General features: G+C 38.1%; 1 protein-coding gene across 12 annotated transcripts in view; it reads left to right on the top strand.

Moving 5' to 3' along the window:
- Positions 1 to 14,729, top strand: part of R3HDM1 (R3H domain containing 1) — a 114,530-nt gene extending 99,801 nt beyond the window's left edge. For 6 of the 12 annotated variants that reach the window (XM_087435097.1, XM_087435098.1, XM_087435102.1 and 3 more), the window contains 6 exons: positions 3,006 to 3,109; positions 5,222 to 5,394; positions 8,219 to 8,363; positions 11,973 to 12,055; positions 12,530 to 12,698; positions 13,382 to 14,729. In XM_087435097.1, coding sequence (XP_087291223.1) covers positions 3,006 to 3,109; positions 5,222 to 5,394; positions 8,219 to 8,363; positions 11,973 to 12,055; positions 12,530 to 12,698; positions 13,382 to 13,743 — 1,036 coding nt within the window. In that variant the 3' untranslated portion in view covers positions 13,744 to 14,729. The remainder of the gene's footprint in view (positions 1 to 3,005; positions 3,110 to 5,221; positions 5,395 to 8,218; positions 8,364 to 11,972; positions 12,056 to 12,529; positions 12,699 to 13,381) is intronic. The other 6 variants (XM_087435107.1, XM_087435099.1, XM_087435100.1 and 3 more) reach the window with 3 other exon arrangements.
- The last annotated feature ends 639 nt before the right edge of the window (positions 14,730 to 15,368 follow it).

A 15,368-nucleotide genomic window follows, 5' to 3' on the forward strand; every position in this document is an offset into this window, starting at 1 on the left:
AGGGGAATTTCTACCTGTGAATTATCATAGAACATCACAGGAATAAGACGTACATTATAGGAAAACCAGAGGAAGAAACTTGTGTGTATTTGATCTTGTCATTTATTAATTTCCATTGATCCTGTAGAGGCGTTTTGCCGCAATTTGACTAGCTCTACCATACACTGAGAAGTGGCAGGAGTAATTTTTGTTGCATTGACCTTTAATACATTTGAAAGTTGATATTATTAATTAATTTTAATTTACATATTTATAGTTTTAAGTCAGGACTTTTCAGGATGTTTGGGACGAAATGGGTTCATGAGATTGATGTTTTATTTTCCTGTTCAAGAGTAGAATATGAACTTCTTCAAGGATTAGGCCTGGTGTTTTACTTTAAAAAGTCCCCTTCTTTATATTTCTATCCTGTCTTCCAAAGGAGAAATTTTTGGTAAGTTACTACAAAAGTTTTTCCTTTTTGGTATATTATATAAATATTTATATTTTTAAAGTAAGAGTGGTATTTAAAAGCTAACTCTTATGCTTTTCTTTTTTCTAATGTGTTCTAGTTCTGCCTTTGTAGAAAGCAAATGAGATAATAATTAAAATAGAACATTTAAGAGATTTAAGAGGGCTGCTCATTGCCCAGTCTGTATCCCTTGAAGTGTCCTTATGTCTTTAGGGGGAGATTAGTAGAGTCTTGGAACTCACTTTTATAATTCACTTACCTAAGGGATAATCTAGTGCTGGAAAACCAACATACTAACTATAAAACTAAAACCCACTAGAATAGTAAACTGGAATCGCAATTTGTAGTTTAGAGGTGTAGGATATATTGCTCATCTCAGTGACCTGAATATTCTCATCTCTATTCAGGGTGGCTTCCTATCACCTCTGTGCCTCAGAACTTGAATAAGCCATTAGACTGTGCTTAGTGAACAAGATCAAGGTGAGGGGCACTGCATGACCCAAAGGAGCATTTATTCTTAGAACAGAACCTAAAAATCCTTCCACCCTATGGTGAAACTTGCTATTCTCCTCAGTTGCGACACATTTACAAACCATGTCTCAAGCTGTATTATTTCCACAGGTAGCTAATACTCGTATAATGCATTCCAATCATAATTAACATTCAGAAAGTACTATATTTACATTTTGTCACATGGTCCAAAATCACTTTTTATGAAGTCCTCACTTTACATCCCTTTCTTTTTCCCTTTTATTGAACCACACTGAGTTACTGTCACTAAAAAACAGTAACACTTTCCTAATTCTTATTCACTGGAGAATTGTCAGCCTGAATTAGAGAATTGTTTTTTAAGTTTTTATTATGGACATTTTTAAATATATATCAACATAAACATAAATCCAGATATCATATTATTTCAATTCATGAGTATTTCATTATAGGTTTAAAAAACCTTAAAAGGTTTTTTAAAAACCCACCTAACTACAAAACTATTTCACATCTTTAAAAATTTAACAAGTTAATTTCTTAATTATATCAAATATCCGGTTGGTATTTGTATTCCCTACTACCCCACGAATACTGCTTATGTTTTTACACGTCGTCTTGTAGAATGTCCCATGGTCTGGATGTTATGACTGTGTCATCATGGTGTTGTTTAACATGTTTCCCTGTATTCTCTGTATTTCAGTAGTTGGATCTAACGTATTTTTACTGCAATTACATGAGATGGGAGTGCAAAAAGTTGTTAAAGCTAGATTAAGAAATAATACTATGTAAAGAAAGTTTATTTAAATGATGAAAAAGACTGGTAACTAATAGAGTTTTATATATAAATTAAGATTTCTGATTTCGTGAGAATTCTCAGAAAGTATAATGGTATCGCTCTGTGATTTGAAACTATTTTCCTGAAAGAATTTGCTAAACAGAGAAAACTTTAAAGACATATGACAAACCACATAGTAGTTTGAATCTCTGTTGAAAAATACAGCAATAACTTAATGGTTTTACACTAACAGCCTTTTATTTTTGTGTTTATATTAGGATATATCAGAATCATGTTATATTGTTTCCTTTATTCTTAGATAGTACATTTTTTTTTAAGCAGTAAATCGTGGGGCCGGCCCAGTGGCGTAGTGGGTAAGTTCACACACTCTGCTTTGGCAGCCCAGAGTTCGCAAGTTCAGATCCTGGGCACAGACTTACTCACTGCTTATCAGGCCATGCTGTGTCAGGCGTCTCACATATACAGTAGAGAAAGATAGGGTCAGTTGTTAGCCCAGGGCCAATCTTCCTCAGCAAAAAGAGGAGGATTGGCAACAGATGTTAGCTCAGGGCTAATCTTCCTCACCAAAAGATATATATATATTTTTTTCTGAGTCTCATCATTGTCAAACTGCGTATTTTCTTTTGTAAAATATAATTTGGTGAGATCCAAATAAATTACCTTTTTATTTTGTTAAATTAGTTATTTTTCTTCTTTTTTAAATAATTATTTGAACAATACAAAAATCATATTTAGAATAAGTTGTAAAATAGTAAGAGCAATGAAATTAGGAGTTGTTTTTTCTGGTTTTAAAAAATTAGTGTTAGGGCTGGCCCCGTGGCTTACCGATTAAGTGCGCGCACTCCACTACTGGCGGCCCGGGTTCGGATCCCGGGCGCGCACCGAGGCACCACTTCTCCAGCCATGCTGAGGCCGCGTCCCACATACAGCAACGAGAAGGATGTGCAACTACGACATACAACTATCTACTGGGGCTTTGGGGGAAAAAAAAGGAGGAGCATTGGCAATAGATGTTAGCTCAGAGCAGATCTTCCTCACAAAAAAAAAAAAAAAATTAGTGTTATTGCCATAAACATAAAGTAATTTTTATACAAAAGGTAATTATTTATAACCCACAGAGAAAATAACTAGATTTAACTTTTACTGCTAACCAATTTGAAAAATAATTTCACTTAAGTAAATTTGTAGGACTGTTCATTCGAAGAATCTTTACAGTCATCTCCATCTCTTTGTGCTGTGTTTTTGTGTTTGTTTGATTTTTTTTTTTCATAGCTCATCAGTAGGGTACTTGCAACATCCAGGATCAGACCAAGTACAGTTTCCTCGAACTACTTCACCATGCAATTCTCAGCAGCTTCAAAGCCACCAGTGTGCAGGTATGAATAGATAATTTAAAAAAGATAATGGTTTGTCTATTTGAGAAATAATTAAAATGAATTCCTTAGACATTTCTAGAAAAAGGTTGTCAACTTGTTATGTGCTGAGATATACCCAGGATATTTAGGGTGCCATGCAAAATCAGAGTTAAGAGGTCAGTCCACTTCTTCCTTTTGTGCTGCTGCCACTACCACACTGCTATCCTGTTTCTCTTCCTCAGACTCTCCTTCCTTCCCTGCCTCATAAATATTGATGTTCTCTGGGATCCTTTCCAGGCACTCTCTCATTACTCCTCAAGCTCTTCCTGGGTAATCCAGCCCAAATCTTTTTTCTGCTGAGACATTACCACATAGCCAACTGCCTACAGGGCATCCCTACCTGGATGTGTCAAAGGCAGTTTAGATTTAATATTTCTCCCTTTTCCTGCATTCTTGACCTCACCTTCTATCTAGGGACCAAAACAAATTTCTAAGTCATAATTAACTCTCTTCTCTCTCCCCTTTCACATTCATGGCATCACCATTTCCTCAAATCTGATACCTTCTTTCCTTCCCCACTGCTGCTGCTTTTGGTCAATTCTTTTCTTGTCCTGTTTGCACTCTCTCTTAAGTGTTTCTGCTTATTTCATGTTTCCCGCATGCTCAACTTTCTTCCTACACACACACACACACACACACACACACACACACACACACACACGCACACACACACACACACACACACACACACACACACACACACACACACACACACACACACGCACACACACGCACACACACACACACACACACACACACACACACACACACACACACTTCAAGAATTATTGTCCTGAAACAAAGTCTCTTCATCTCATTCCTCTGAGTAAAAAATTTCCATGGATTTGCCATCTACATTCCCCAGCAAGTAGGCTTCCTATTTATACTCATATGCTTAAGTCATACAGAACCTTGTTTCTAGAATATACTATGCTTTTTCATGCCAAGATACTTTTGTACCTGTTCTCCCCTCTGCCTGTAATGCCTTTCCACCATCTTCTGTTTGCCAAAATCCTGCGTCCTTAAAGTTTGACTCAAAAATCACCTCTTCTACAAAGCCTTCCCCAGTCCTTAAAACAGAGTTTGTTTTTCTCTGCTTTCATAGTGTCTTAAATAATCCTTTATCATAACACTGTATTTTATTGTAATGATTTGTTAACATATGTAACCTCTGAAAAACAGAGACAGAATAAATGATTATCAAATAAATAACTAATAGTGGCTGCATCCAGCATATACTGCTGTGGCTGAGGAGAACTTTGAGATGTCCCTAAGCAGTCAGCCCTCCTTTGATTTGCCTAGCCAGGTCAGGTGGTTCTATTTCTAGGGACCTGGAAACTACCATTATGGTTAGTGCAGTGCAAACTATGGCCCTGGAGGCAGGGCACAGGATCCTACCGTACTTTACACTGAAGCAGTAAGTGGCAGGCAAAGTCCATGCCTAATACTGGTAGTGCTGCAGTGCTGGTTCACAAGAGCAATAAATCAGATAAGAAGATAGATCTGATAGTCCATTTGTCTCTACTGTACAATTAGCAAATTATTTTTACATACACGGGGTCATCATAGCTCTTTAAAGTTAGCCAAGAAGGTCTTCTTAGCCTCTTTTTTCAGATGAGAAAACAATAAAAGAAGTTAATTTTCCCAGAGTCATAGGACATTTCAGGGTCGTAAATATCCATAGGATTGATTTTTCGCGGAGTTTTTCTTTGTGTATTTAGAATAATGCCTGTTTTAAAATTAATTCATTTAAAAAATTAAGCAGTTTTATAGATCATATCTCAATTGTGCTACTCTCTATTAGGTCCTGTAGTATGTAATTGGACTTTCCTGAGTAATTATAGACCTATTATTTTTAGGAGGAGATGTTTAGGTCCATAGAGTCAATTTTTTAATGCCTTTTTAAACACACAGCGCTTGTAGCAGGAAGCACTGGGGCTTAAGTCTGGCTTGCATATATAATAGTAAACTTTTGTATAGAAGTATAAAATTATTGCTATTATCTTGGTGTTCAAGGGATACCAGCTAGTTGCTGAAGTATAGTGATTGCAGTGTCCTAATTCTCATTTTTAGCTGTGCCACCTTTGCCACCTGGTGGAGGAATGGTGATGATGCAGCTCAATGTACCAAACAATCCACAATCTCGTGCTCACTCACCCCCCCAGTGGAAACAAAACAAATATTACTGTGATCACCAGAGAGGACAGAAGTGTGTGGAATTTAGCAACATAGACAATATTGTTCAGGTAAGATGCTTCTTTTATTATAATTTTAAAACTTTCAACATTTTAGTCACGTAAGACCTATAAGGCTTAACACTGAATTTGAAATCTTCTCAAACAGATTAGTAAAGGAGTTTGAACATTCCCTTTATCCAGATGATTTCTTTCAGTATTTAAATATTAATCCCCAACTTTTGCATATTCAATTTTTTTTTTTTCTGTGAGGAAGATCAGCCCTGAGCTAACATCTGCCAGTCCTTCTCTTTTTTTGCTGAGGAAGACTGGCCCTGGGCTAACATCCATGCCCATCTTCCTCTACTTTATATGGGACGCCGCCACAGCATGGCTTGCCAAGTGGTGCTTCAGTGCGCGCCCGGGATCAGAACCGGCGAACCCCGGGCCTCCAGAGCGGAGCGCAAGCACTTAACCGCTTGCGTCACCGGGCTGGCCGCTCAAAATTTTTTAATTTAAAAAAGTCAGAAGATAAACTAGATCTAAAATATAATAAGGAAAAATAATTAAGGAGTTATCCTACCTTTCCCATATAAGCTATATTTTAGTGTAAACAGCAAGTTGATGAGGGAATCCTCTTCATCATAGAAAAAATACGATTAAGAAATGTAAAAGCAATGGTAGAATTTAAAATCACTGTTTTGGAATTCTGTTAATTAAAAGATCAAGTAAAAATCATCATCAGATGCCAAAAACATTAGGAAAAGGTTTATGGGGAACTTTAAAATGGATAGATTAGGCAGACAACACTTGAAGCAACTGATCAATTGTAACATCACTAAAAGCGGGTCGACCAAACATTATTTGCCTCCTAATGTGGTGTAGAAGGAAGTACACAGCATCACCTATGATGTACTCTTATCAAAAAAAAATTGAACCCAGATCTCATCAAGCCTCAAAGTCTAGCTGTTAATTTACAGAAAACACAGGAAGAAAAAAAGCCTGTATGATACCGTGGAATATTTTACTGGACAAACTGGCCCCATTTCTCTAACAAATAAATGACATTTTGAAATGAGGGCTGAGTCTGTTATAGATTAAAAGAGACTCAAGAGTTACGATGATCAGGAGCCAGCCCCGTGGTGTAGTGGTTAAGTTCAGCACACTCTACTTTGGTAGCCTGGGTTCGCAGGTTTGGATCCCAGGCATGGACCTACGCCACTTGTCAGCCATGCTGTGGCGGCGACCCACATACAAAATAGAGGAAGACTGGCACAGGTGTTAGCTCAGGGCTAATCTTCCTCACACACACACACAAAAACACACACCTAATAACAGGCCATCAAAACAAATGAAGCAAAACTGACACAATTGAAGGGAGAAATAGACAGTTCTACAATAATAGTTGGAGACTTCAATACTTCGCTCACAATAATGGATAGAACAACCAGACAGAAGACAAGTAAGGAAATAAAGATCTTAAACACAATAAACAACTAGATCTAACAAACGTATACAGAACATTCTACCTGACAACACAGTGTACTCATTCTTCTCAGGTGCACATGGGACATTTCTTAGATAGACCATATGTTAGGCCACATATTAAGTCTCAGTAGATTCTAAAAGGTAGATATCATACAGAGTCTCCTCTGGAACCAACACTGTACTGGAAGTTCTAGCCAAAGCAATTACGCAAGAAAAAGAAATAAAAGGCATCCAAATTGGAAAGGAAGAAGTAAAATGATCTCTGTTTGCAGATAACATGATCTCCCCACTAGACACTTATAACTAGAGAGGAAAAAATAGTAAGTTGACAATGGAGAAACCCGTCAGACACAACTTTAACCAAGCAGTTGAAGTAAACGTCACCAACACAGTGGTGACAAATGGACAGCATGATCCTTCTCATATGATGCGTTGAGAAGGACACAACATCACCCCTCTGGTTTTCCTTCCCCAAATGTATATCATGAACTTTTTGATGAGGAAATAGCAGGCAAAACCCAAATTGAGGGACATTTTACAAAATAACTGATCTTCAAAGTGACCTTCAGAAACTGAACTTCAAAAATGTCAAAGTCATGAAAAAGATGAAAGACTGAGGCTCTGTTCCAAATTAAAGAAGATTAAAGAGACGTGACAACCAAATGCAGTATATGATTCTAGACTGAATTCTGGACTAGAAGGAGAAAATTTTTCTTTTTTTTGCAATAAAGTACATTCTTGCAACAATTGGCGAATCTGAATAAACTCTATAGAATTCATAATATTACTGTATTGTTAATTGCCTGGTTTTGTTAATTCTACTGTAGTTATTTATATAAGAAAATGTCCTTGTTTTTAGGAAACAGACACTAATTATTTCTGGATAGAGGAGTATTCTGAGCAACTCATTCTCAAATAGTTCAGGAAAAAAATAATATATACAGAGAGAGATAAAACAAATGTAAAATATTAGCATTTGGGAAATCTGAGAATTCTTTGTACTATTTTTGCAACTGTTCTTTAGGGATGAACTGTTTTAAAATGAAATATTAAATAGTTAACATAAAAAAAGGAGATAGATGTATATATTCTCTCATTGAAGAGCATCTACAGTATTATTGTCAAGGTACAAAAGCAAGATTCAAAAATAGGATATATAGCCTATTTCCATTTTTATAAAACATAGATGTATGGATGTATATGGATAGGAATAATCTACCAGTGTTTGTCTTTGGGAGTTGGAAATTATAAATTTCTGTAATGTTTTAATTTTTTGAATAACAAGTACATATTGCAATAATGTAACAAGTACATATTTGTAGTCAGAAGGAATAAAAATTTTTGTCTAGAAGGAAATTTGCGAAAATCCTGACTAAAGTGCTGCCCCTTTTTCTTGATGTAATTGCAGCACAGCCCTCAACTCAGTAGTCCCATTGTTTCACCAGCTCAGTCGCCAGCACCAGCTCAGCTGTCCACTCTGAAAACTGTCCGTCCCTCTGGACCACCACTTTCCATCATACCTCAGTTTTCTAGACCTTTTGTCCCCGGGCAAGGTAAGGATGCACGAAGCTAATCAAAGCCTCAGAGAATTCTAAGACATCCATTCCCAGTCACTTTGTGATTTACCTTGGTACTGCTACCTTTCAGTTTCCCGTAGGAGTGCATTTTCACCTCCACATATTTATTTATTACCATATACTCTCCTAACATTAATGTTTCATCACTAATTAATAATTACCAATTTAGTAATTACCTACATTCATTAATTACTTACATGATAGAATTAAAATGGCTTTAACTTACTATCCTTAGACTCCATTCCTCTATAGTGGTAATACACAATGTTCTATATTTCTAATCTCTATTAAAGTAATACACATCAAGAATTTATTCAAAAATTTATTCAACAAGCATTTATTGGGGACTTACTGTGGCCCTGATGTACAAAGATGAATAAGGTGAATTCCTCATCCTCACTGACTTTCGGTCTAGTTGGAGGAACAGACGTGCAAGTGAATGATTATAAAATAATATGTAAACCATTAATTTTATTTCCTGGAATTTATTCTAAGGATAATGCACACAATGATTTATGCGCAGAAGAGTTTATAGCAACAAAATTTCAAAAACAACCTAAATGTCCATCAGTAAGTATTAGATTATGGTATATCCATATAAGGTATACTATGCAGTTATCTAAAAATCATGTTTTAAAGAATTGTTAATTCATAATACAGTGAGTGATTTTAAAAAACAACTTACATGAATATATCAAAAAAGAAGAAATACAGATGTCCAATAAGCTCTTTTTGGTTTTTTTTTGAGGATGTTTGGCCCTGCGCTAACATTTGTTGCCAATCTTCTCTTTTTTTTTCTTTCCTTTTTTCTCCCCAAAGCCCCAGTACATAGTTGTGTGTCATAGTTGTAAGGTTGTAGCTCTTCTGTGTGGGACACTGCCTCAGCGTGGTTTGATGAGCGGTGAGTAGGTCCGCGCCCAGGATCTGAACCAGTGAACCCCAGGCTGCTGAAGCAGAACTCGTGAACTTAACCACTATGCCACCGATCCAGTCCCCAATAAGCTCTTGAAAAGGTGCTCAACATCATTATTCATTAGGGAAAGGAATATTAAAATCTGAATGAAATAATCACTCCGCCCGCACTAGAATAGCTATAATCAAAGAGACTAACAGCACCAAATGTGGTGAAGATACAGAGCAACTAAAATCCTCACACACTGGTGTAGGAGTGTAAAATGATAACACCACTTTGGGAAAATATTTCCAATTTCTTACAAAGTTAATCACTTACCTTACAGTGTAGCAATTCCACTCCTAGGGCTACCCAGGAGAAATAAAAACAAGCCTATGCAGACTTGTACAAGACCATTTATTACAACCTTATTTTATTATAATAGCCCAAACTGGACATGACCCAGCTGTCCACCAACAGGAGAATGGATAAACAAATTTTAGTATGTCCTTACAGTGGAATGCTACTCAACAATAAAAATGATCAAAGCAAACTAGTGACATGCAACAACATGGATGAATCTTAGAGTCATTATGTTAAGCAAAAACAAACCAGACCCAAAAAGAAGACATGTATATGATTCTAATTATATGAAACCCAACTATAGGCAAACTAAGCTATGGTGTTAGAAATCAGATAGTGATGTGGATGGGATATGGAATTTATTAGAAAGGAACTTTTCAGGAGATGAGAATGTTCATTATCTTTTTTGGGTCCTGGTTACATGGACTTTTACAATTGTTAGAATTCATGAAACTCAACACTAAAGATGTGCATTTTATCTTATGTTAATTATATCTCATTTTTTAAAAGAACTGTAAAATACACACATATACACGTGTGAGCGCACATATATAGAACAAAGATTGAAAAGATACCAGAATGTTAGAAGTGATGAAATTAGCAGGGTGGTTTTTATTTTCTCCTTTGTAATTCTCTATTTTCAAATTTTCTACAAAACCAATTACTTTAATAGTGTAGAAAAGTAAACTATGTTATAAAAAATAAACTGAAACTGTGTGGATTGAAATAGTGTACAGCAATATGGTAATATCGAGATATATACTCTAGTATATGAATGCCCCAAGAGGAGCACATAGCACAGCCTATAAGGAGGGGGTCTTTGGTTACTGCTAACTACAATCTCATCTTCATATTTGAAAGGAATTTGAAAAGAGTACTGCTCCATAGGCCTAAACTTAACTCTGACTTGTTTGCAACTGTTTTTTATGCATCTTAAAAATGCTTCACGGACCTGCCCGGTGGCGTAGCGGTTCGTGCACTCTGCTTTAGTGGCCCGGGGTTTGCTGGTTCGGATCCTGGGCGTAGACATACGCACCACTCATCAAGCCATGCTGAGGTGGCATCCCACATAGAGCAACTAGAAGGATGTACAACAATGACGTACAACTATCTGCTGGGGCTTTGGGGAGGAAAAAGGAGGAGGATTGGCAACAGATGTTAGCTCAGGGCCAATCCTCCTCCTCAAAAAAAAAAAAACGCTTCACACTGAGTCTCTGATCTCAGTGCTAAGCCTCCATGTCGGATCTGCCATTCAGCTAGTGCTTGGGAAGGAGCAAGTATGTCATGGGTGTGTTCTCCCAGGGAGCTGCCCAAGCACCTTCACAGTGTTAGTCAGAAAAGAGCCCCATCCGTGGGGATGGAGATCAAAAGAAAGTGGTAGGAAGTTCACGCCTTGCGTCTCACTTTATGAAACTATTGGGAGAAGGGATGTGTGATTTCCTGAGGATGCTTTCCTAACTCCTACCCATAACCCTCCTCTAAACCCAGAATGTACTGAGTTTGGGGAGTTATGGTTAAAATGAAATGAGAATACAACAAACGAAAACATTGTTCTCCAGGACAAGGTTTTTGCAGTCAGCATTTATGAAGCCCTTTCCATGTGATGATTTTAGGTACTCCTGAGTGAAACAAAGTAATTGGAGGATCTCCATCCTGACTGCCCCACACTTGTTGATTTAGGAAGGGGATACTTGCTCATGGATAACACTTAAGAATTGTGCCACTCTTTCTAAGCAAATTCAAATTATAAATACAAACTTTCATTTAAAGAGAGCTTAAGGGCAGACCCAAGACCTACAGTGTAAATATATCCATTGATTAAGACTGTAAAAATGTTTCTGTGAATATATGTAAATGTATACATACAGATATTTATAGTAATTGTTAGTGAATTTGGGGAGATAGAGAGCTTAATGTTTCTCCAGGGTTTTTCCTTTCCCCAAAATGTAAGTTATATTAATTTTTAATCATCAGAGAAAATGTGGATTTTAGTATTTCAAGTGAGTGGAATGGGCATTATAGTTATTTTGGTGGATTTCATGTGGAATGTTAAAATATATAGGGAAGTTTCTCTCCATACTATCCCCAGTTCCCACCACTTACCCTCCTTCATAGGCACTATTATTAGTCTTTAGTCCTTTTAGAAGTTTACCCCAGCTTTTTAAAGGATATATGGAAACTTTCAGTTCTTCTTAAAAATATGTCAGTACCTACACTTTTTTATTCTATCAAACGTGTTGCCCCTACTCAACTGAGAGAGTTTAGAAGACTGTGAAGTGCTCTATAACTGAGAAAAAAAAATGTAAAAATGTTTTTTCATTCAATTTCAGGAGATGCCAGATATCCATTACTTGGCCAGCCACTGCAGTACAACCCTCCTGCTGTTCTGCATGGACATATTCCAACCCAACAGGTGTGAAAGCCAGTTCCTGGCCTCCTAGCCTTTATTGGCAGAACATCATACTTCTGTTGCTGAGATTGTGGGTCACCCTGGGCCCACCTGTTGGAGTTGCACAAGGGAGAGCTCTTTGCCTCAGCCAGTTGATTTATCAGTGTTGTCCCTGGCCCCGTTGAGAGCAGAGCAAAGGAGACGGTGGCACGCTGCTTGGCTGAGCAGTAATTCACTAGTGCTATCCAAAGATGGGAGGTGTCCGGGGCGTTAGCGCACCCTTGCTCATGAAAGACAGTCAGTCAGCAAGTGACTGGTCATAGTGAGGGACAGAAGGGCCATTGCCGCAGAGGCATAATTCAAAAGGCCTGGGATTGAGTTTTTCCTGCTGAAATACAAAACCCAGGCTGAATATGTTTGGATGTTAAGTGTTTAAACATTACCAACACATTTTTCAGCATTGTTTACCTTATTTCTCATCTGTTTGTGGGTTTTCAGGGTCAGTCTGGCAGCAGGCATGGAAACCGAGGAAGGAAACAAGCTAAAAAAGCTGCGTCCACTGACCTTGGTGCAGGAGAAGCAGGTGTGTCCCTGAGAGGCAACTGGATGTGGTTCTACAAACTGTCGACCAGTGTGACAGTCTTTAAAACTGTTCCACACTGCAGAAGTGGGTTTTCCTCCTCCTAGAGTTCTGCAGAAAGTCATAGAAAATTATGCCATCTATAATGTAGGCTTCTTGAATATGTTCTTTTAATCCTGTCTCATTTCAGGTTTGAGAGTGTAGTAAGCTAAAGGTGGATTTAGAGGGGTGAGGGGACCAAAGGGAAAAGATGAGTGCCAGAGGAATAGGCAGAATGAAACTCTTTGCCTCTCTGTTCTTTGAGAAAGGAAGTAGTCCCTACACCCACAGGGAGATAGTCTGAATGAACAAATATATCACCTTTGTATGGCAAAGTGCTTTCAAGTGTGTGCCTTAACTTTCTACTCAACAGCCTTGGGGTGGTTAGGGCAAATGCTGTTATCTTTGTTTTACAATGAGAATGTGAAGTTCAGGAAAGTGTCTGCCCAAGATGACACTAACTTAGAGAAGCCACTGCACAGCTTGTGTTGTGTATGTGCAGCTGTCAGTGAAGACTGTGGAATGGGTAGTTGAGTACCATTAGCTCTACACCTCTTGCCTAAGAGTTAAATAGGAATGATTTAAAAGATGGCTATAAAAATTAGAATTTTGTGGATTTGAATGGTTTCAGAAAATCCCATTCATTTCCTCTGTCATTTTTGGGTCTCTTGTACTTTTTGCCCACCTTTTTGGTAGCAGAGATGATTAATTCTACCCTTTTTCTATTCTAGTTGTTGGGAAGGTCTTGGAAATTACTGAACTGCCAGATGGAATAACTCGCATGGAAGCCGAGAAGCTTTTTGGGGAACTCTTTAAAATTGGCGCCAAGATTCGGTGGCTCCGGGACCCCCAGTCCCAGCCCCAGCTGCGCCGTCACCCCCTCTGCTGTGGCAGTGGGGACAACACTGTCAACCCTGAACGCTCTAAACCCAGTGACTTGGCCTCCACATACACGGTCTTAGCCACATTCCCCTCCATTTCAGCTGCACAGAGTGCACTGAAGAAACAAATTAACTCGGTTAACAAGTTTAAGCTGAGAACAAGCAAGAAGCACTATGACTTTCACATTTTGGAAAGGGCAAGTTCTCAGTAACAGAGCCACCTTGGACCATTGGCCTTTATGATTCCCCTGTCCTCTCCCATCTTTAATTGGCTTGGTATTTGGAGTTTCTGTTAACATGATAGAGACTCCTAGGACATGTGGTCATGGCGTTACAGCTTTTGAAGACAGGCCAGTGATCCAGCAAAGGGGAGGAAAATACACATTTCACCCCACATGACTGTAGGAACCCATATTGGAATGATACAGAGTTAGCAGCTTTTTCTGAGGAAATGCTGTTCAAAGGCCTCCTAACTTTTATAGTTATTTTGTTTTATATTTCTGAATTCTTGTATCAGATCCAAAGCTCTATTGTACAGCAAATTATTCTTCAAAATGATTACAACCAGTTGCAACCTGTATTTCTTTTTTGCAGCCAGCACAATGTGACCCAACATAGAATTTTGGGCAAAAGGAATGCAGGAGTGGAATAATCATCAAAACCATGTGCTGTCTTTTTGGGGGGCAGACTAAGGAGAACCCACAATTAGAAGATTACTCTTCCCCTATACCTCCAAACACAAACAATTTCCAGAAAATACAGAACTCCCTCATAGGGTCCTTTCCTTATTCATTTAGGTAGTATGAACATTAAGTGTAAAGTAAATTATGTTCTTAACACCTCTTAATCGAACCACTTAGATTCAAAGGGGAATAGGAATCATTCTAGGCAGGAAAATACTTCCACTTTTTTTTTTTTTTTTTAAGTGTCCCTCCAATAACTAAATGCCACTTAGTTGCATTCCCCTCCTTGTGGATTTTTTGTCACCCAGGGAAATGCATTTGATGAGTGCTGGAAACTTCTTAAGTGGTTTCAAATTTGTTTTCATTGTTTGCAGCGGATCACTGGACATCAAAGATTCAATGCACTTATGAACAAGGAACCTTTTTTTTCAATTTCTGTGTAATTTGCAAGGCTGTACAATGTGTGCTGATGCAAGCCTTTTTTCAGTTCAAGAGAATAAATGTTTACAAATATAGATCCACTTTGTCTTTTGTACATTAAAATCACCTTTTTAAATGAGTGTCCATATTGAAGACTTAACTTGTCTTGAAGGTTTCAGTTTCAGACTTAAGATGAAAGATGATAGGGGCCGGCCCAGTGGCACAAGCGGTTAAGTGCGCGCGCTCTGCTGCGGCGGCCCGGGGTTCGCCGGTTCGGATCCCAGGCGCGCACCGACGCACCACTTGTTAAGCCATGCTGTGGCAGCGTCCCATATAAAGTAGAGGAAGATGGGCACGGATGTTAGCCCAGGGCCAGTCTTTCTCAGCAAAAAAGAGGAGGATTGGCATCGGATGTTAGCTCAGGGCTGATCTTCCTCCCAAACAAAAAAAAAGATGAAAGATGATAAACCCCCTCGTTTTACAAATGTTCCACAAAGCGTCACTGTCTCTGTGGGAGTGATTCCTCTGGGTATGATTCATGTCATTTTGTTCTCTCATAAAGTTAATACCAATCAATTGTAGAAAATTTTGAGTATGAACATACAGTCAGACAATGAAAAATAGAACATTATGTTTGGTTAGATAAAGAATTTGTGTTTTTAGCTGACATAGTCATATTGAGCATCCAGTTGTCCAGTTTAGCTCAAATGCGTTATAGAAAGCTTTCCCCGTTT

The sequence above is a fragment of the Ceratotherium simum genome, chromosome 9 (assembly GCF_057802395.1).
Source record: "Ceratotherium simum simum isolate JZ-2026a chromosome 9, ASM5780239v1, whole genome shotgun sequence".
NCBI lineage: Eukaryota > Metazoa > Chordata > Mammalia > Perissodactyla > Rhinocerotidae > Ceratotherium > Ceratotherium simum.